General features: G+C 39.6%; 1 protein-coding gene across 2 annotated transcripts in view; it reads right to left on the bottom strand.

Moving 5' to 3' along the window:
* Commd10 (COMM domain containing 10) overlaps positions 1 to 21,496 on the bottom strand; it is a 142,777-nt gene that overhangs the window by 6,394 nt on the left and 114,887 nt on the right. Inside the window, exon 6 of one of the 2 annotated variants that reach the window (XM_055622949.1) lies at positions 7,713 to 7,928. The exons of the other annotated variant lie outside the window; for it this stretch is intronic. Within the exon in view, the coding sequence (XP_055478924.1) occupies positions 7,908 to 7,928 (21 nt within the window). The 3' untranslated portion in view covers positions 7,713 to 7,907. Of the gene's footprint in view, positions 1 to 7,712; positions 7,929 to 21,496 lie in introns of those variants that run through there. 2 annotated transcript variants of the gene reach the window in all.

Below are 21,496 nucleotides of genomic sequence, written 5' to 3'. Positions count from 1 at the left end.
CATGGTGATTCTTCCAACCATCTATGCTGGAATCTGATGTCCTCTTCTGGTGTACAGGTATATATGCAGCTAGAACACTCATACTTTAAATAAAATCTTAAAAAAATAATAATAGTAAAATAATAAAAACTGCATGGTACTGGCATAGAAACAGAATGGTGGATCAATGGAATCAGACAGAAGACCCAGAAATAAATGCACACACCCCACGGATACTTGATTTTTGACAAAGAAGCCAAAACCATTCAATGGAAAAAAGACAGCATCTTCAACAAATGGTACTGGTCTAACTGGATACTACATGTAGAAAGATGCAAATCCATATTTATCACCCCGCACAAAACTAAAAGTCCAAGTGGATCAAAGACCTCAACATAAAACCAGACACACTAAATCTGTTAGAAGGAAAAGTGGGGAAGAACCTAGAACTCATTGGCACAGGAGACAACTTCCTGAACAGAACACCAACAACACAGGCTCTAAGATCAACAGTCAATAAATGGGACCTCAGGAAACTGAAAAGCTTCTGTAAAGCAAAGGACATTGTTGTCAGAAAACGACAGCCTACAGCTTGGGAAAGGATCTTCACCAACCCTATATGACAGAGGGCTAATATCCAGAATATATAAAGAACTCAAGAAGTTAAAAATCAACAAAATCAAGTAATCCAATTAAAAAATGGGGAACAGAGCTAAACAGGGAATTCTCAATAGAGGAATATCGAATGGCAGAGAAACACTTAAAGAAATGCTCAATGTCCTTAGTCATCAGGGAAATGTAAACCAAAATGATCCTGAGATTTCACCTTATACCTATCAGAATGGTTTTGTTCATTAAGAAAGCAAACTTTTAACTTTCCCTCTCCATTTTAATATTCATACAAATCAGTGGCAAGAAGAAAGAAAAATATTTACATTCAAGAACTCAAAAGTTAGGATCTTAGTGGTGCTGCTCTTTGGGGTAACTGGACACTCAAGATCTTATGAGTCAACCCATGATTCCCTAGCATCTCTGCTGAGAGAGAAAGGGAAAAAGGTGGAAAATGAACTCTATCATCTGAGCTACCATCAACCGCAACAACGGATTTTGTGAAGGAAAAGAATATAAATGCCCAGGTAAAGTAGCTTCATGTACTTAAATCGGACAAGGGATTCTCCACCTGCTTCCCGTCTACCACCGTCAGCAGGAAGTGAGTGGCTGTCCCACCACCAAAGGAGAACAGCCTGCTTGGATGCGATGACCTAACAGGAGCTCAGGTTTCATGGAAGCGCAGCACAGGCAGCAGGCTCACAGGTATGGAAACAAATCTTGGAGTCCTGTCTTCCTCTTGTTTCTCCTCCCCGATCCTACCAACTCAAACTCTGTTATGGACTGAACAGCATCTCCCTCGAATTCACACAGTAGAACAGTAACTCTCAGAAGCTCAAACTGGAGATGTTTTGGAAAAGAGGTCAGAAGAGTAGATATGTCTAAGGTAAACAAAATGTAAATATGCTAGCAGGAGACGGTCATTTTCTAGCCCAGCAGAGAGGCATTGGAAGCCAGATTCTCTACAGCCTGATCTTGTCCTTCTACTCTAGAAGTAGAAGATGTGACATCTGTGGCACTTAGTCATGGCATCCTATTATGGCTACAACATGCACCCGGCCATAAGCCCATGAGTATAAGGTTTGGACCTTGGCTGGTGGTCCAACTTTGGAATATAGTGAAACTTTGGGGTTGCTTAGACTGAGATGAAAAGCATCCTAGACTGACACATTTGAATTTATGAATTAAATATTTCTCCCTTTTAAGTGGTTTTCTCAGGTATTTTGTTATTTAAACAAGAATGAACAAATAAACAAAATTAAAATCTAGACTAACAGAGAGCCATCGAAAGCTAATGTAGACCCTTCCATCTCTTTCAGAAATTAAAATAAAAACTTATTTTTTTTTTCCCTCTGTGTAGCACTGGCCATCCTGGAACTTGATCTACAAACCACACTGGCATCAAACTCAGAGATCTACCTGGCTCTGTCTCCTGAGTGCTGGAATTAAAGATGCCTACCACCACTGCATGGCAAAAAAATCTTACTCTTAAAATGGAAATCACTGAAGATTTCAGGTGTGAGAGTGACACCATTCTATTTATATTAATAGCTCAATTTTGCTTTCCTTTGAAAGTTGATGAGAACTGGCCAAACTGGCTATGGACAAAGCAGCCTTGAGGTTACTGATTTAGTTCAGGAAAGAAAAGAGTTGATTTAATGTGATGGCTACAGTGACAGAGAAAGAGGGGTGGGGAGAGAAAGAGATTGGATAGAAGCAGAAGAAATAGCACTCCATGACCAATCTAAGGTGGGGTTAGCAGGTCCTAAAAGGAGTAGAAAGATGAAGGAAGGCTGCCAGTTTGTGGGAAAGAGATGTGAGAGCCACAGAACTGAGATCAGCAATACAAGGGCAGCAGATGCAGAAGGCAGATGAAAAAAGGACTCAGGAAAGCAACAATTGCAAAGGAAATACATGGAAAGGGCAGGGAGGGAAGAGAGACTTGGAAGTCACAGACAGTTAGAACCAAATGGATGAGACTGTCCTGAGAAAGATGCAAAACAAGAGAAGAACATGTCTGGGGCTTGATCTTTAGGGTAAGTAGGTCCTGGTAAGATATGAGTAGGCCCAGATTTACACATCCTCCTTACATGTTATTTTGAAGTGTGTACTGGGTATTTATTACGTTATAAAATGAATCAGTAAGTTAGTATACAAACAATAAACTGGGTGGCTTGTTTTAAAATACATCTTCAACCTTTCATTTTCCTACACACTGATGTTACTAACACTGTTAACTAGACAGACGGAGACTGGAAGATTTCCTCTCTCCCCCTCCTGCCTTATACATGTAAGATTAAGCTAAAGATCTACTTAGGAAAGTCACTGTTTTTACTGTCTGGGTTAATCTTATGCTTTACTGTACCAAACTTAGATTGATCTGAAAACATAGCAAAGCAAAAATGAAACAATAGCTTGAGAAAGATCACCTTTCTTTTCTACTCCTCTTCATTTTAAATTTGTAATCTTATCTGCCAGAGCTTGGATAATGTTGCTCATGCCCATTAGCAAAATTCCCATGGAAATAGAATTTATTCAGGTCTTCAGAAAGGTCTGACTTGATGAAAGATGACACTAAAAATATCTTCTGCTTTCCCATTAGTGAGGAAACACAAATACATCTTGAAAAGAGAAATGCACCAATTTTGTCACAAATTATCTAAGCAGAACTAATAAAAAATCCCAGATAAGAATTAAAATTTATATTACTTAGCTTTTAGATCTAAATTGAGTATCAAATGAGAGATGTTACAATTATCCTTTCACTTAGAAGGCCACGAAGGCACAATACTCCTGCAAGGGAAAGGCTACCAGCTCTTGTTCAGTTGGACCTAAAACACTTTGCTGGGTCCCTGGAGAAGTTTTCTTTTCCAGTGAGGAACCTCGACAGAAGGCATGTAAACACATTCCATCCTATTGAATGAGCTCACTGAACATCATTAGGCATCATTCATTAAGTAACTATCTCTGTAGATTATATGACTATACCATATGTTACTAGAGATAACTGTAAATATATTCCAGCATATTTACCATTAGTGGTTCACTGTCTTTATTAAGTATTATTGTTCAAAATCATCAATACAATGTCAGTTCTTAACAGGTCAAATAAGCTATGAACTCAGTATGTACAATTCATTGACCTTTCTCTTACCCACAGCATTTGGTCATTCAACAAACTCTAAGCTATGTGTGTATTATTGATGGGAGGCAGCTTCATCTCCCAAAACTTTTTTGTTTGTTTGTTTTGACTTAAGGATGCTGAAAAGTGCACCTACACTGGCAAATGAGACCTCTGAACTGAGGTAGTTAAAATATAAAATACTAGTTAGAAAGTGCTTAACCTTCTAATTGTTGTAAAGAAATCTGCTCCATGAAGACAAAAGAATGCATACAGATGACAGAGGCACCTATCATCATTCTTGTACTACATCATGGAGGTGGCTTAAGGTGGGTGCAGACTTTGACATGCACATCAAGATGGTTCAGAGGGGGGAAAAGAAAACCCCCTTCCTGTGAATAACACAGAAATACAAACAAATTAGGATGAGGGTAAAACAGCCAATAAATATACATTGTGAGGTGTCTAGCTATTTTTGTTTGTTTGTATTTGTTTTCTCTGTCTCTGTCTCTCTCTTTCAAGAGAGGGTTTCTCTCTGTAGCCTTGGCTGTCCTGGAACTCACTCTGTAGACCAGGCTGTCCTCAAACTCAGAGATCTACCTGTCTCTGCCTCCCAAGTGCTGGGATTAAAGGCACCATTAAAGACCATCATCACCTGGCTTGTATCTAGCTATCTTAAGTATAAAGAGATGTAAGGCAAAGGCTTCAATTTCTCAAAAATATGCTGAAAATTTTATCTTTGATAATAAAAAACAAAACAAATAGAACAAAAGCAAGTCATGTGAAATTTTCACAAAAGTTACATAATATCATTACCAAGTTTGAAACTAATTTCAAACAAACAAAAAGTGTTATCGCAATGAATACACAAGCAATAAAAATGGTCATCTTCACAGGGTACGGAGCCTATTCTTGTTGTCTCCTCCAAGCCCTGTGATTCCAAAGTCTCATTAGAAGTACTGCCCAGTCCAGCAATTTCTGAAAACTCACAGGCATGCCCCTGCCCTTTGAGGCATTCTGAGAACCGAAGCTTATGTAAAAGTTGATGAAAGACATAAAAGACATCAGCAACCAATACCTAGGATGCAAGCCACAGAAAGCACTTCTCAAGGTTAAATCAACCAACCACATTACAACATAAAAAATATATTTAAAAAGTGTATGTTGGCAAAAATGTGTACTGCTTTAGAACACAATAATATATAAATTGCAAAATCAAATTCCAAGCTCATTAGTGTGGCATTCACCAAAATCTGGCTCATGTCTCTTAATGACTCACATTCTGGCATCATCTTGTATACAGAGGGATGTATGTAGTACCAAGCGAAGTACCACCAGTGTTTCACACACTGTCCTGTAGGCCCCCGGTTCCTGCTACTCTTGGTGTTCCAGGAGCATCCCAATGGAATCCATGTACGTACATGCACACACACTCTCTCATACACTTCTGCTGCCACCAAATTATCTTCCTCTGCAAATACACTGACCACAGAGTCTATCAGAGAGTGGAGGTTGTATAAAGGATGACAGTATTTTTCAACCTGATTATAGTACTATTGGACCTAATAACATAGTCATTAAACTATAGCCACTGAGCCTCGATAAATTTGAAACCCCCCCCCCAAAAAAACAAACAAACAAACCGAAACTACTCTCACCTCAAGCTTGTTAAAACAGAAAATCTGGTGTTTTCCAATATGTAGCTGGAAAAAAAAATGTAGTAGTTTGGCTGCCAACGTGGCAGCAAACAACTGTGGGCAGAGATCTTTAAGTAGAACAAAGGCTGTAGAACAGTGTATGTACATTCCCACTACGTTTAATTGGGTCTCAGTTTATCCTGGCCATTTGACCTGTCTTCTACAAAACACTCTTCACTCTGGTTACAAGACACTTTGCTCTTCTGCAGACAAAACAATCTGCGACAGCCCCAGCTGCAGAGCTCTCTTCTTTAAGGTGGAGCGTTAACTGCACAATCACATGGAGCCAATCAAACCTATATCCCGTGTAGTGTGCATTAACTGCAACAGATTGTGTGTGTGCTGATGACGTCATTACAATATTTGGCTTTGGTGTGGATATAGTCAGTCATGGTTGCTGAATCTAATCAGCTGGATAAGAGGTTTTGAATATCATTACATGAAGCTCTTTAAATAGTGGCCGTTGTGAATGGAGTCTTTTCGTATTAAATACTATAGGTGATGCTTTATGTTTTCTGGAAAATGGAAATTATTATAATTATAAGCACTTCTACTGAAGCATTATCATTTGGGATAACCACATTACTTCCCAGAATGCTTAACAAATGCTAAATTAGACTCATGCTGTTTCCAGAATGCAGTGTTAAAGAATTGCAGTTCAACAGCCAAACTTTTTTTTAAATTCTTTATTAATTACACTTTATTCCCTTTGAAACCCCCCTGTGGTTCCCTCCCTCCTCCCGTCTCAATCCCTCCCTTCCTCCCCCCTCTGCATGCATGCCCCTCCCCAAGTCCACTGATAGGGGAGGTCTTCTTTTCCTTCCTTCTGATCCTAGTCAATTAGGTCTCGTTAGGAGTGGCTGCAGTGTCTTCTTCTGTGGCCTGGTAATGCTGCTTCCCCCTCAGGGAGAGGTAATTAAAGAGCAGGCCAATCAGTTCATGTCAGAGACAGTCCCTGTTCCCATTACAATGGAACCCATTTGGATACTGAACTGCCATGGGCTACATCTGTGCAGGGGTCTTAGGTTATCTCCATGCATAGTCCTTGGTTGGAGTAGCAGTCTCAGGAAAGACCCCTGTACTCAGATTTTTTGGTTCTGTTGCTCTCCTTGTGGAGTTCCTGTCCTCTCCAGATCTTACCGTTTCCTACTTCTTTCATAAGATTCCCTGCGCTCTGCCCAAAGTTTGGCCATAAGTCTCAGCATCTGCATTGATAGTCTGCAGGGCAGAACCTTTCAGAGGTCCTCTGTGTCAGGCTACTGACTTGTTCCCTCTTTTCTCCTTCTTCTGATGTCCATCCTCTTTGCTTTTCTGGATAGGATGGAACATTTTAGCAAGAATCCTCCCTCTTGATTAGTTTCTTTAGGTGTACAGATTTTAGTAGGTTTATCCTATATTATATGTTTATATGAGTGAGTATAGATCATGTGGGTCTTTCTGCTTCTGGAATAGCTCACTCAGGATGATCTTTTCCAGATCCCACCATTTACCTGCAAATTTCATGATTTCCTTGTTTTTTATTGCTGAGTAATATTCCATTGTGTAGAAGTACCACAATTTCTGTATCCATTCCTCTACTGAGGGGCATCTGGGCTGTTTCCAGCTTCTGGCTATTACAAATAAAGCTGCTACAATCATGGTTGAGCTAATGTCCTTATTGTGTATTTGGGCCTCTTTTGGGTATATGCCTAGGAGTGATATAGCTGGATCTTGAGGAAGAGCTATTTCTAGTTGTCTGAGGAAGCACCAGATTGAGTTCCAAAGTGGTTGTACAAGTTTACATTCCCACCAGCAGTGGAGGAGGGTTCCTTTTTCTCCATAACCTCTCCAGCATGTGTTGTCACTTGAGTTTTTGATCTTAGCCATTCTGATGGATGTAAGGTGAAATCTTAGGGTCGTTTTGATTTGCATTTCCCTGATGACTAAGGATGTTGAAACATTTCTTTAAGTGTTTCTCAGCCATTCCATATTCCTCTATTGAGAATTCTCTGTTTAGTTCTGTACTCCATTTTTTAATTGGATTACTTGATTTGTTGCTGTTTAACTTCTTGAGTTCTTTATATATACTGGATATTATAGTCCTCTGTCAGATATAGGGTTGGTGAAGATCCTTTCCCAATCTGTAGGCAGTCGTTTTGTTCTGATGACAGTGTCCTTTGCTTTACAGAAACTTTTCAGTTTCATGAAGTCCCATTTATTGATAGTTGCTCTTAGAGCCCATGCTCAACAGCCAAACTTTAAGATCTTAAAATCAGTATGGTAGTTAGAGACAAAAATCTGTGTGATACATTTGCACTTTTGAGGATTACTTTATATTTACCCTAAATTAAATGACGTACCACAGTCAACAGTGTACAAAAAATATAGTTAAAGGTATATGGCAACTCCTTCCTTCTCCCCATTTCTCTACCCAATGCCTCTTTTTCTGTCTTTTTCATGCTGTCTTCTTGGGTAGCTCAGGCTGGCTGAACTCATCTTCCAGAATCTACAGGCATGAGCCACTATGTCCAATTGATTTGATTCTTAAAAAAAAAAAAAAAAAGTGCTGTTAAGTCAGTTTCAAGGAGAAAGGACCAATGTGTTTCCTACATCTCAAAACTAAGTTACCATTTACACTAATCTGTGAGATAAGCTGCTTCAGCAGAATGAAAAAGGTAAGTTCAGCACTTGCTTCATTATGAAGTGTACTTAACTGATCATCTATGAATAGCTGACAATTCACCACTAACTACAGCGGAACACAAAGTACTATTTCACCCCAAAGACCTAGGAACCCAAATTGCTAAAGTCAGTATGAAAACAGATACAAAGACAGTCAGGTAGAAAAACAAAATCTGATAGAAGACAGAATCAAAGCAGCAACAGTGCAAAAGGACACTTTAACCTGTAACAGCACTATTCTGGACATATTACGAACATAACCGAAATAATTTTCACACCCCTATCAGGCCCTTGTGAGCTGCAATTGTAAACCTGACTCTAATTGTAGAATAATCTTGGAGTCAACTGAACTAATGACGCACATCCCACAGGTAAGTGGCTGAAACTCGCTGGTACAGTTCTACTTCTCAGCAAAGAGGCCACGACAGAATTTTCACTTTATGTTTAAAGTGTCGCCTGTGGCAGCTGCTGTGAATTCAACACAGACAACACCACCATATAATTCAATGTGTACTATGATACCTGAGACAAAGATGGAATGTATGTTTTACAGGTAAAAATAAAATAACATTGAGTAATTCAATTTACTTTTTAAATGGCAGTTTTGTAGAAATTTTCATATGCTATTCAATTAATTCATTTAAAACGAGTAATTGAGTCCGAAGGCTATGCTCTCACAGCTAATTCTAGAATATTCTCACCATCTCAAAGCCACTCCAGAACGCTAGCCGCTGCCAGCTAACACTCTTGCATTACTCTACAGTAATCTAGTCTTCACTGCTTTGCCTATTCTGAAAACAATATAAAAATGTAATACAATCATGTATATGTGATATTTTGTGACTAACTTCATCTAGTGTGTTTCCAAGATTTATCCACATAGTCTTTAACACTAAGAAAAAGAGTATGGTCCAATAAAGTAAATAAAGTTATTGGAATTGGATTTCATAATTCAGATTTAACAAGTCATGTATGACACAAACTGTGCCTAAATACAGTACATAACAAATAATGCTGACACAGTTTTATTTTCTTTGACAATTAAAATAAAATATATGATAGCACATGAACATGACTAACACATTATTTATTTTAAAAAATAATTTTAAGAAGTATTTTTCCTCCTCCTAGAAATCTGTTACTCATATTTCAGACTCTCTTGAAATGTCACCTCCTCTGTGAAACGTTGAACCCTCCTAACTCCCACTACCCTAGACGCCTGCCTCGCTCCTCTTACAATGACATTTCTGTTAGTTCTTGCTACAATGTACTGCAATGGAAGCTTTCACACCATGCGTATAGATATATATATACACATACACATACGCATACACACACATATTTAATACCTAGTATCTAACACAGAACACAGGCTTCATTGTTTTTTAATCCCCCTAAACACATTGGGGATTGAGCACAGTTCTTATTAAGCATGAACTCTGGACTCCATCACTAAGTTATTCCCCAAGGTCCTGATATAAACAATTAATTCTAGAATAAGGAAAAATGTTTGCTCATTTTCTTTATCTATAGATACGCCTACGGCTTTCTAGTGGCTATTTCTAAAATTTCTTGTTCTATAAGTTCAAACAGTGATGACAGAAATACTCTATAGAAAGTGTCTTAGTTAGGATTTTGTTGCTGTGAAGAGCCACCATGAGCAACTCTTATAAAGGAAAACATTTAATTGGAGCTGGCTTACAGTTCAGAGGTTTAGTCCACTATCATCATAGAGGGAAGCATGGTGGCACGCAGGCAGCCATGGTGCTGGAGAGGCAGCTAGGAGTTCTATGTCTGAACCCACAGGAAGTGACTGTGAACCACTAGGACTGGTTTGAACTTCTGAGACCTCAAAGCCCACCTCCTAGTGACACACTTTCTCCAACAAGGCCACACCTCCCAATAGTGGCACTCCCTGTGGAGGCCATTTTTATTCAAATCACCACAGAAAATAAGGCACAATTAACTTATGTAATAACAGCAAACATAACACTTACTATATACCAGCCACTATTCTATGTCCTTCATACCTATGAACTTACTGAATTCTCACATCAGTCCCATGAACTATAATTCTTCATAGATGTGAAGAATCTGAAGCACCACACCAAGAGATTAGTTTAGGCTACTTGAGTCCTCACAAAAAGCAGGCTGGCAGTCAGAGCGCTAAGTAGGTAGCCTATGTTACCTACGCCTATGCTCTTATACTGCTCTGTAATGTTTCAGATTTTGAGAGACACCATGGGAAGGAACAGCAACTCTAGGGGGGAGACAACCCAGGCTGGAGTCCTAGTTACAGTGCTGGTCTATGCTTGGGCTTTTTCTATTGTCAAAAGTCACTAGAAGACTATCTCTGCCACCAGGCTCAGTGAGATTTTTAGCATAACCCTGTAGTACACCTAAACACATACTGTAAGATGGTAACATAACTAAGGCAGCAAGCCTATGCTTAAACTGTAAAGATACTGAGCTCTATTTAGTTTTAGGCGATCTCACCTCGACCATCTTTAATACTTTCACTTTCTATGTAATAAATGTTATTTTAAATAAAGCCAATGTAAAGATTTTCAACACATATATCTTCAAAGCAATAAACCTAAGAGAAATGGAGTTATGTGATCATGTAACTACATTTTTAATTTGTTCTATACATGAAGCTTTAGATGTAAAGAACTGTGAGCTATTTTTATGCTTGCCAAGTTAATGCTAGTTAGTGGCTTTTCTCGTTCTTGTTATTAAATGTTTTTCAGCTTCTTAAATATATCTACATTAGTAATGTATTTTTAAAACCACTATTTAGAGGGGAAACTCAACTGTATCACCGATTCACACTGAAAATGGCCAGAGCTTCAGAGTAAGTAGACTTAAAATAAATGTGAACAACTGAGGAAAAACCTGTTACTCATATTTCAGACTCTCTTAAAATGTCACCTCCTCTGTGAAACCCTGTTACAGTCCTCCCAACTCCCACACCCTAGATGCCTGCTTCCCTCCTCTTACACAGCGGATTTCTGTTAGTTCTGGCTATGATGTACTGCCATGGAAGCTTTCATACCATGCAGTAAGCTGCTTGATGCCAAGGGCAGTACCACATTTATGAATACCCAGTATATAAGGTAGAACATAAACATTATAGGTTAATCAACACCCCCCCCACACACACACATTGGAGATTTTTAATCTGTAAAACCAACTTCTAGAGTTAACTATGAAAATGAAACAGTCTCTGCGAAATAGTCTTATACTACCCAAGTTGATTCAGTTTATTTTTCAACCTTTCCTCTGAAAACCAGGATTCAACAGAGCTAGGGCAGAGCTCCACCATTTTAAGTACAGGTTTATGTGTATGCACATTAACAAAGCTCAGAGAGAATCTGCTCAACTGCAGCAATAACCATAATGATCAAGGTGTAATGTTGGTAAAGCACCTATGTGAATTATGACCTCTCTAATGCATTCATCCCTTTAACTTCCAGATTACATACCTCCTTTCACCCTGCAAATCTAACTCATTAAATAGATTTTGATCCTTTGATGATTTCTATAAAATACTGTGTGGTTTGGGGGTTTCAGAGTAATTTCACTTTTTAACATATATGTATAAGCAACATGCTACGCTGTTCAGGCTAAAGCAATGATGAACATACATAGCTTTTGCTCTACTTGAACTTAGATGTCCAACAGAGATAAACTGAACAAATTAACTTGAATGATTTTTACAGTCAAGGTACTGTAGAGTCAATGGAAGATTCCTACTAGAAATTATAGGTAATCCATGATCAGAAAGATAAATTCTTGGGAACAGGGCAAGACAGGGAGAACGTAAGATGGAGAAGTTGACTAATGTGATAATAATCTAAACTAGAGGTAACAGAGGTCTAAACAAGGAAAGCTGTAGTAGAGAGTTAAAAGAAATGGATGTTTAAGAAATACAATCTGGGCAGAGAGAGTCAGCGCTTCCTTTTCTGAGCAGCCGCCGAGGTGGCTGATGCAGAAGAAGCGGAGCAAGTTGGACCAAGTTGCAACTGCTGGACGTGTCCTGTGAGCAGCTAATGCAGTTGGACAGCACCAGCCAAAGTCATACCTGAACGCAATACTCAAGCACTTAAGAAATTGCCAGGGAGGAGGGGCCACCCATGGAGAAGCCTGAGGTGGTGAAGACCCACCCCACCCGAGGGACATGATCATCCTGCCCATGATGGTGGGCAGCATGGTGGATGTGTACAATGGCAAGACCTTCAACCAGGTGGAGATCAAACTAGAGATGACTGCCACTACCTGGGTGAGTTCTTCATCACTTACAAGCCCAGGAAGCAGGGCTGGCCTGGTATCTGCCACCCACTCCTCCTGCTTCATCCCCCTCAAATGGCTGTGGCCAATAAAGACTCATGTTTAGTAAAAAACAAACAAAAAGCAAGCAAGCAAACAAAAGCAAAAACCAAACCAAACAAAAATAGAACAACAAAAACAAACAAGCAAATAAACAATAACAAAGATAAGATCTGGAAAACTCAATAACTCATTGCCTATGGCTGCTTATGCATTACAGTCCCAGCCTGACCTATTTATGATCTGGCTTTTAAGGGAAGTTTGCTAATCACTTCTGTCACAAATGTCTTAGATTATTAGTTCTATTTACCAGAGCCAGCACGCACAGTCCTTACTGCGCTCATGCTGCCTGTTAAAAGGACACGCTGCTTAAATGTCATGAGTAAGTGAAATCTGAATCAACACTGTAATTGCTCATTTCAAAGTTGAAATGTCAGGCCTTCGCTGTCATCTGACAGCTCTCTGTTTTATAGGACAGCCTGATGACAGTTTCAGAGGCTTGGGATAAACAAAACCCACCACACAGCAGCTCCTATTTATATGAATTTCGCAAATGCCACTAATGACTCGTGTAAACTTAATGAATGAACACAACTTTAATATTGACATGCTCAAAAAAGAAAAGTGTGTTCCCGAGGTTTTTCTCTCTCTTTTTAACAGTTTATTAGTAATAGGGTTTTGGAGCTTTCCTCAAACCACTAGTGGTTAAGTCCCAAGTATTTTATTTCACGTATTCATATGACGTCAATAGAAATGTATTTGAGTGTTCAAAATTCAGTTTCTCTACAGAAGTAAGAAGAAGTCCGAGGTTGGCTGGGAGACATTCCAGCAGGCTGTTCCCCTTCGGCTTATTGCATGTGGCCTTGATGGAATGACTCATGGCATAACAAAGCCTTACATTTGGTTTAATGCTTTGGATCTGTTACTGATTATAGAGGCTAAGTGCCTTTCTAGTTCAGTCATTAATATTAATGAATTTTGTGACCCAGGCCAACTTAATAAAACAAACTTTGAAACACTCTGCTAAGAAGTTCTCAATGATAATTTTGAACTCAAAATAGCCTCTTATAGTGCTGTTAATAAAAAAAAAAAAAAAAGGCATTTCCTACCTGAATGTGGGAAAATGACAAAATGGTGAGAGCATTTATCCAACATATCACTTGGTGAATGTGGATCACATATGGCTGCTTCATAATCACAGGCTAATAACGAGGGAATTAAGACAGAATAGTCCCCCAAAGGCATCAGAACAATATAAATACAACTCAGTTCTTGCTGGGGGTGTAGCTCAGTTGGTGGAGCGTTTGTGAAGCATGGACATCGCAGAATTAGAAGCCCAGACAGGAGAAAAACAAGAAGATAGACAAAGCAGTAAGAAGTAATTTTTATTTATACAACAGATCTGAGTTAGTAAATATAAAACTGTAAGATTGTGGAAATTTACTCTAATAGCCGTGGAAAGATATTTGTGTCATGTACCTGAAGGGAAAGTCAACAGTTTTGTAAAAACAATGCTTGTACAGGTGTCCGAAGCTGTTTCATAAATATGATCAGGATCATTTTTTCTTTCTTTTTAAAATTAATTTTTATTATTTTTTTTCACAATTTATTCATTATCTATAATGATTGAAGCTCCCTTCCTCAACTTCCCCTACCCCTGTCCCACCTTCCCTCCCTCTTCCCACCTCTGTCCTTTCCTTAGTCCACTGAAATGGGGAGTTCTCCATGATTGCCATCTGCCCATAGCTTGTTAAGTCTCATCAGGACTTCCTGGATCCACTTCCTCCATGGCCTGGCAAAGCCGAATCACCAGGGGCAAGTGATTAAAGAACAGGATAGAGGCAGCCCCTTCTCCCCTCACTCAGTGATCCACATGGAAACTGAGCTGCCAATCAGTCACATCTGAGCAGGGGGTCTAGGTACTCTCCATGTATGGTCCTCGGTTGGTTCATCAGTCTCTGCAGGACCCGCTGGGCTCAGATCTTTTAGCTTTAGAGTCTCCATATCCCTCTCTCCCCATCCCCTCTTCCTTCATAAGACTCCTTGCTCTCTGGCCATGAGGCTCAGCATCTGCTTCGGTGCTCTGTTGGGTGGATCCTTTCAGAGGACCATTTATAGCAGGCTCCCATCCTGTTTTCTCTCTTCCATCATTTCTGACAGAGCTAAGAAGAGAATTTTCAACAGTGCAATAACGAATGGTGGAGAAACACTTAAAGAAATGCTCCACATCCTTAGTCACCAGGGAGATGCAAATCAAAACAACTCTGAGATCCCATCTTACACTGATAAGAATGTCTAAGATCAAAAACTCAAGTGACCTTCTTCCAATGTCCATCCTGTTTGTCTTTCTGAGTGAGGACTGATCGTCTTATCCAGGGTCCTCCGTCTTGTTTGGTTTCATTAGGTGTACAGATTTGTGTAGGTTTATCCTATATTCTATGTTCAGTATCCACTTATAAGTGAGTATATACTGCGTGTGTCTTTCTGCTTCTGGGATAGCTCACTCAGGATGATCTTTTCTAGATCCCACCACTTTCCTGCAAATTTCATGATTTCCTTGTTTTTAATTGCTGAGTAGTATTCCAGTATATAAATGTACCACAATTTCTGTATCTATTCCTCCATTGAGGGACATCTGGGTTGTTTCCAGGTTCTGGCTAGTATGAATAAAGCTGCTATAAACATAGTTGAACAAATATCCAAAATATGCTCAAGTAAACAGCAAGCAATTTTAAGAATATTTTTAGTCATAAGAACTAACAACTGGGGACCCAAGATGGTGGCAACCAGCGTACACTGTAATTCAAAAGAGCTGAAACTCCGAATTGGTGAGAGAGGGGCTGTGGAACCCAAAACAACGGTAGGAGGAGTCCGGGGAGAAGGGGGACAAACCCTGATCTGAGTCCAATAGGACACAGGCCAACCGTGGACATCTCCGTGGCCTTCTCTTGGGGAATGATTCCTGGGCACTTTCCCATAACCAGTGGAAGCAGCGGTAGAGGTGGCCAAGCCAGCAGCAGAGAGGACGGAGGTACAGCAGCCAACAGGGAAGCTGCAACGGAGCTACGGAGCAACTAGCAGCTGAAGCAGAGGAGGCACCCACAGTGCACACAGCACACCCACACACAGTGCTGCCTGCTCCAAACACAGATCTCCCTCCTTGATATTTGAGGCTGAGAACAGTCAAACCTCCCACATCTCCCCCACGACCTCCGACCTCTGATCTCCAGCCTTGCCGGAGGGGGAAGCAGCAGAGGAAGCACCTGGCACTTCCTAAATCAGAAAGCAGGGCCCAGCCTGCTGTGCTCACAGCTTCTAGCACGGAGCACAGGGCTGAATACACAGAGCCCACAACAGTGTAATCGTCCCGCCCGAAGCATCAGCCACAGACCCCAGAGTCCAGCCTGAAGGGCCCTCCACAGACCAGAGACCACAGCGTATTCAGGAAACTGGTGCAGGGGCTTTGTGCCCGCAATCTACGCTTGCTAACTGTGCCAGCATCCACATCCCCTCCTGCACTTGCTCCCAACCCCCATATCCCAAGCAAGTACATTCTCTAGCACACCCCTTCAAGACACACACACACACACACACACACACACACACACACACACACACACGCACACTCACTCCCCCGCAATAACGAATCTGCACCCGCAGTTTCCCTTCCTTAGGTACAACTTGAGCAGCAGCACACACTCTCAAACCACTGGCCCTCCCTGATCGTCCTGAAGGATACTCCAGATTCCAGAGAAAGACAGCTCCAGTGTGAAGTTCAGACTCAAGGATAAAACAGTGAAGATCACATATAAGCAAATGGCCAAAGGTAGGCGTAAGAACTCACCCAACAAAAACCAGGACACTATGGACCACCAGCAATCCCCAAAATCAATGGATATTTTAACTCAGCGGAAACACAGGAAAATGACTTTAAAGCTATGCTTATGCAGTTGTTAGAGGAACAAAAAGAGGAAATGAACAGAGGTCTCAAAGAAATACAGAAGACTATAACTGCCCACATACAGGAACAATTAGAGACATATAAAGAAGAAACAAACAAAAAAATAGGAGCCACATTCACTCAGATGCAGGAAATGGTCCAAAACATGAAAACAGAAGTAGAATCTATAAAGAAAACACAAACAGAGAAAACCCTGAAACTGGAGAACTTAAAGAAAAGATCAGGAACCACAAAGGTAAGCATCACCAATGGAATACAAGAGATGGAAGAGAGAATCTCAGGTGCTGAAAATACACTGGCTGAAATTGATTCCTCCCTCAAAGAAAAGGTAAAATCAGAAAAGTTCCAAACACAAAACATACAAGAAATTAAGGATGCCATGAAAAGACGAAACCTAAGAATAATAGGAATAGCTGAAAGAGAAGACTCCAGGCTCCAAGGACCGGAAAATATTTTTAAGAAAATCATAGAAGAAAATTTTCCCAACTTAAAGAAAGAGATGTTCATAAATATACAAGAAGCATACAGAACACCAAATAGACTACACCAGAAAAGGAATACTTCATGTCACATTATAGTCAAAACTCTAAAATACAAAACAAAGAAAAAATATTAAAGGCAGCAAGGAAAAAAGGTCAAGTAACATATGAAGGTAGACCAATCAGAATCACACCAGACTTCTCATCAGAAACTATGAAAGCCAGAAGGGCCAGGGCAGAGGTCATGCAGTCTTTAAGGAAACGCAGATGCCAACCCAGACTACTATACCCAGCAAAGCTTTCAATCAACATAGATGGAGAAAACAAAATATTCCATGATAAAATTAAATTTAAGCAATATCTACACAGCAACCCAGCCCTATAGAAGATACTAGAAGGAAAACTCCAATCTGATGAAAACAACTACACCAAAGAAAATATAGGATAAAGATAATTTCCCAACATAAATTAAAAGAAAAAAAGCGATGAATCATAGTAAGACCACCAACTCCACAATAAAAGGAACTAACAGTCATTGGTCACTATTATCTATCAACATAAATGGTCTCAACTCTCCAATAAAAAGACATAGACTAACAGAATGGTTGCGGAAACAGGATCCAAGATTCTGCTGCATCCAAGAAACACACCTATGCAAACAGGATAAACACTACCTCAGAGTAAAGGGCTGGAAAAATGTTTTTCAGGCAAATGGACCCAGAAAACAAGCCAGGGTAGCAATCCTAATATCTAATAAAATAGACTTTTAACCAAAATTAATCAAAAAAGATAAGGAAGGGCACTTCCTACTCATCAAAGGAAAATTCCAACAGGAGGACATCACAATTTTGAACATCTATGCCCCAAAATACAAGACCACCTACATTTGTAAATGAAACATTATTAAAGCTGAAATCACACGTTGATCCCAAAACTTTAATAGTGGGAGACTTCAACACTCCACTCTCACCAAAGGACAGGTCATCCGGTCAGAAGCAAAACAGGGAAACAAGGGCACTTACAGAGGCCCTAAATCAAATGGACCTAATAGATTTCTACAGAACTTTCCACCCCAAATCAAAAGAATATACCTTCTTTTCAGCACCGCATGGAACCTTCTACAAAAGAGACCATATAGTTGGTCACAAAGGAAACCTCAGCAGATTCAAGAAGATTGAAATAATCCCTTGTATCCTATCTGACCATCATGGTGTAAAGCTGTACCTCAGTCGCAACAGAAACAGCAAAAAGCCTGCACATACATGGAAACTGAACAACTCGCTACTCAATGACAGCTTGGTTAGGGAAGAAATAAAGAAAGAAATTCAAGACTTCCTAGAATTCAACAAAAATGAAAGCACAACATACCTGAACTTATGGGACACAATGAAGGCAGTGCTAAGAGGAAAGCTTATAGCACTAAGTGCCTCCAAGAAGAAATTTGAAACATCACATACAAACAACTTACTGGCCCAACTGAAAGCCCTAGTAAAAAAAAAAGAAGCAGATACACCCAAGAGGAGCAGACGGCTGGAAATAATCAAACTCAGGACTGAAATTAATTAAATAGAAACAAATAAAACTATTCAAAAATTCAATGAAACCAAGAGCTGGTTCTTTGAGAAAATCAACAAGATAGACAAGCCCTTAGCCAAACTAACAAAAAGGCAGAGAAAAACTATCCAAATCAGCAAAATCAGAAATGAAAAAGGGGACATAACTACAGACACTGAGGAAATCCAAACAATCATTAGGTCTTACTATAAAAGCCTATATGCCACAAAATTTGAAAATCTAAACAAAATGGACAATTTTCTTGATAGATTCCATCTACCTAAATTAAGTCAAGATCAGGTAGAAAGACTGAATAGTCCCATATCCCCAAAGAAATAGAAGCAGTCATCAAAAGTCTCCCTTCCAAAAAGAGCCCAGGGCCAGATGGTTTTAGTGCAGAATTCTACCAGACTTTCAGAGAAGAGCTAACTCCAATTCTCTTCAAACTATTCCACAAAATAGAAACAGAAGGAACATTACCAAACTCATTCTATGAAGCTACAGTTACCTTGATACCTAAACCACACAAAGACCCAACAAAAAAAGAGAACTTCTGACCTATCTCTCTTATGAACACTGATGCAAAAATACTCAATAAAATACTTGCAAACTGAATCCAAGAACACATAAAAGTTATCATCCACCATGACCAAGTAGGCTTCATCCCAGGCATGCAAGGGTGGTTAAATATATGGAAATCCATCAATGTCATCCACCATATAAAAAACTGAAGGAGAAAAACCACATGATCATCTCCTTAGATGCCGAAAAAGCATTTGACAAAGTCCAACACCCATTCATGTTTAAAGTCTTGGAGAGATCAGGGATACAAGGCACATATCTAAATATAGTAAAGGCAATATACAGCAAGCCTATAGCCAACATCAAACTCAATGGAGAGAAACTTAAATCAATCCCACTAAAATCAGGGACAAGGCAAGGCTGCCCATTGTCTCCATATTTCTTCAACATAGTACTTGAAGTCCTAGCTAGAGCAATAAGACAACTAAAGGAGATCAAGGGGATACAGATGGGAAAGAAAGAAGCCAAAATATCACTGTTTGCAGATGATATGATAGTATACATGAGCAACCCCAAAAATTCAACCAAAGAACTCCTTCAACTAATAAACACCTTCAGCAAAGTGGCTGGATACAAAATCAACTCAAAAAAATCCTGTATACCAAAGACAAAAAGGCCAAGAAAGAAATTAGTGAAACAACACCTTTCACAATAGCCACTAATAACATAAAAAACCTTGGGGTGACTCTAACCAAGCAAGTGAAAGACGAGTTTGAGAAAACCTTCAAGTCTCTGAAGAAGGAAATTGAAGAAGATATTAGAAGATGGAAAGATCTCCTGTGCTCATTCATTGGTAGGATTAACATAGTGAAAATGGCCATTCTGTCAAAAGCAATCTACAGATTCAATGCAATTCCCATCAAAATACCAACACAATTCTTTACAGACCTTGAAAGAAAAATTCTCAAATTCATATGGAGAAACAAAAAACCCAGAATTTCCAAAACAATCCTGTACAACAACAGATCATCTGGAGGTATCTCCATCCCTGATCTCAAGCTGTACTACAAAGCAATAGTAATAAAAACTGCATGGTATTGGTATAGAAACAGAAAGGAGGATCAATGGAACTGAATAGAAGACCCAGAAACAAACCCACACATCTATGAATACTTGATTTTTGACAAAGAAGCCAAAACCATTCAATGGAAAAAAGACACCATTTTCAACAAATGGTGCTGGTCCAACTGGATGTCTATGTGCAGAAAAATGAAAATAGATCTATATTTATCACCCTGCACAAAATTAAAGTCTAAGTGGATCAAAGACCTCCACATTAAACCAGACACATTAAATCGGTTAGAAGAAAAAGTAGGGAAGACCCTAGAACTCATCAGCACAGGAGACTACTTCCTGAACGGAACACCAACAGCACAGGCTCTAAGATCAACAATAAATAAACAGGACCTCATGAAACTGAAAAGCTTCTGTAAAGCAAAAAAGATACTGTCATCAAAACAAAACAACAATGTACAGACTGGGAAAGGATCTTCACCAACCCTTTATCTGACAGAGGGCTAATTTCCAGAATATATAAAGAACTCAAGAAGTTAAAAAGCAACAAATCAAGTAATCCAATTAAAAAATGGGGCACAGAGTTAGAGAACTCTCTGTAGAGGACTGTAGAATGGCACAAAAACACTTAAAGAAATGATCAACGTCCTTAGCCATCAGGGAGATGCAAATCAAAATGACCCTGAGATTTCACCTTACACCCATCAGAATGGCTAAGATCAAAAACTCAAGTGTCAACACATGCTGGAGAGGATGCGGAGAAAGGGGAACCCTCCTCCACTGCTGGTGGGAATGCAAACTTGTACAACCACTCTGGAAATCAATCTGGCGCTTTCTCAGACAAATAGGAATAGTGATTCCTCAAGATCTAGCTTCACCACTCCTAGGCATATATCCAAAAGATGCTCAAGTACACAACAAGGACATTTGCTCAACCATGTTTGTAGCAGCTTTATTCATAATAACCAGAACCTGGAAACAACCCAGATGCCACTCAACTGAGGAATGGCTACAGAAACTGTGGTACATTTACACAATGGAATACTACTCAGCAATTAGAAAACGAGGAAATCATGAAATTTGCAGGCAAATGGTGGGACCCAGAAATGATCATCCTGAGTGAGGTATTCTAAAAGCAGAAAGACACACATGGCATATACTTACTTATATAGACCTATAAGATAGGATAAATATACTGAAATCTATATACCTAAAGAAAATAAACAAGAAAGAGGACCCAGGGTAAGATGTCCAATCCTCACTTTGAAAGACAAATGGGATGGACATTGGATGTAGGAGAAAACAAGTAACAGGACAGGAGCCTACAGAGGGCCTCTGAAAGATTCTACCTAGCAGTGTATCAAAGCAGATATTAAGAATCATAACCAAACCATCGACAGAATGCAGAGAATCATATGAAAGAAGGGGGAGTTAGTAAGAGCTGGAGAGTACAGGAGCGCCACAAGGACCAAAAATTCCAGGGCACAGGGGTCTTTCATGAGACTGTTTC

This window comes from Psammomys obesus, unplaced genomic scaffold, assembly GCF_907164565.1.
Source record: "Psammomys obesus unplaced genomic scaffold, mPsaObe1.curated_primary_1811, whole genome shotgun sequence".
NCBI lineage: Eukaryota > Metazoa > Chordata > Mammalia > Rodentia > Muridae > Psammomys > Psammomys obesus.
This window is presented reverse-complemented; position numbering and strand designations above follow the sequence as displayed.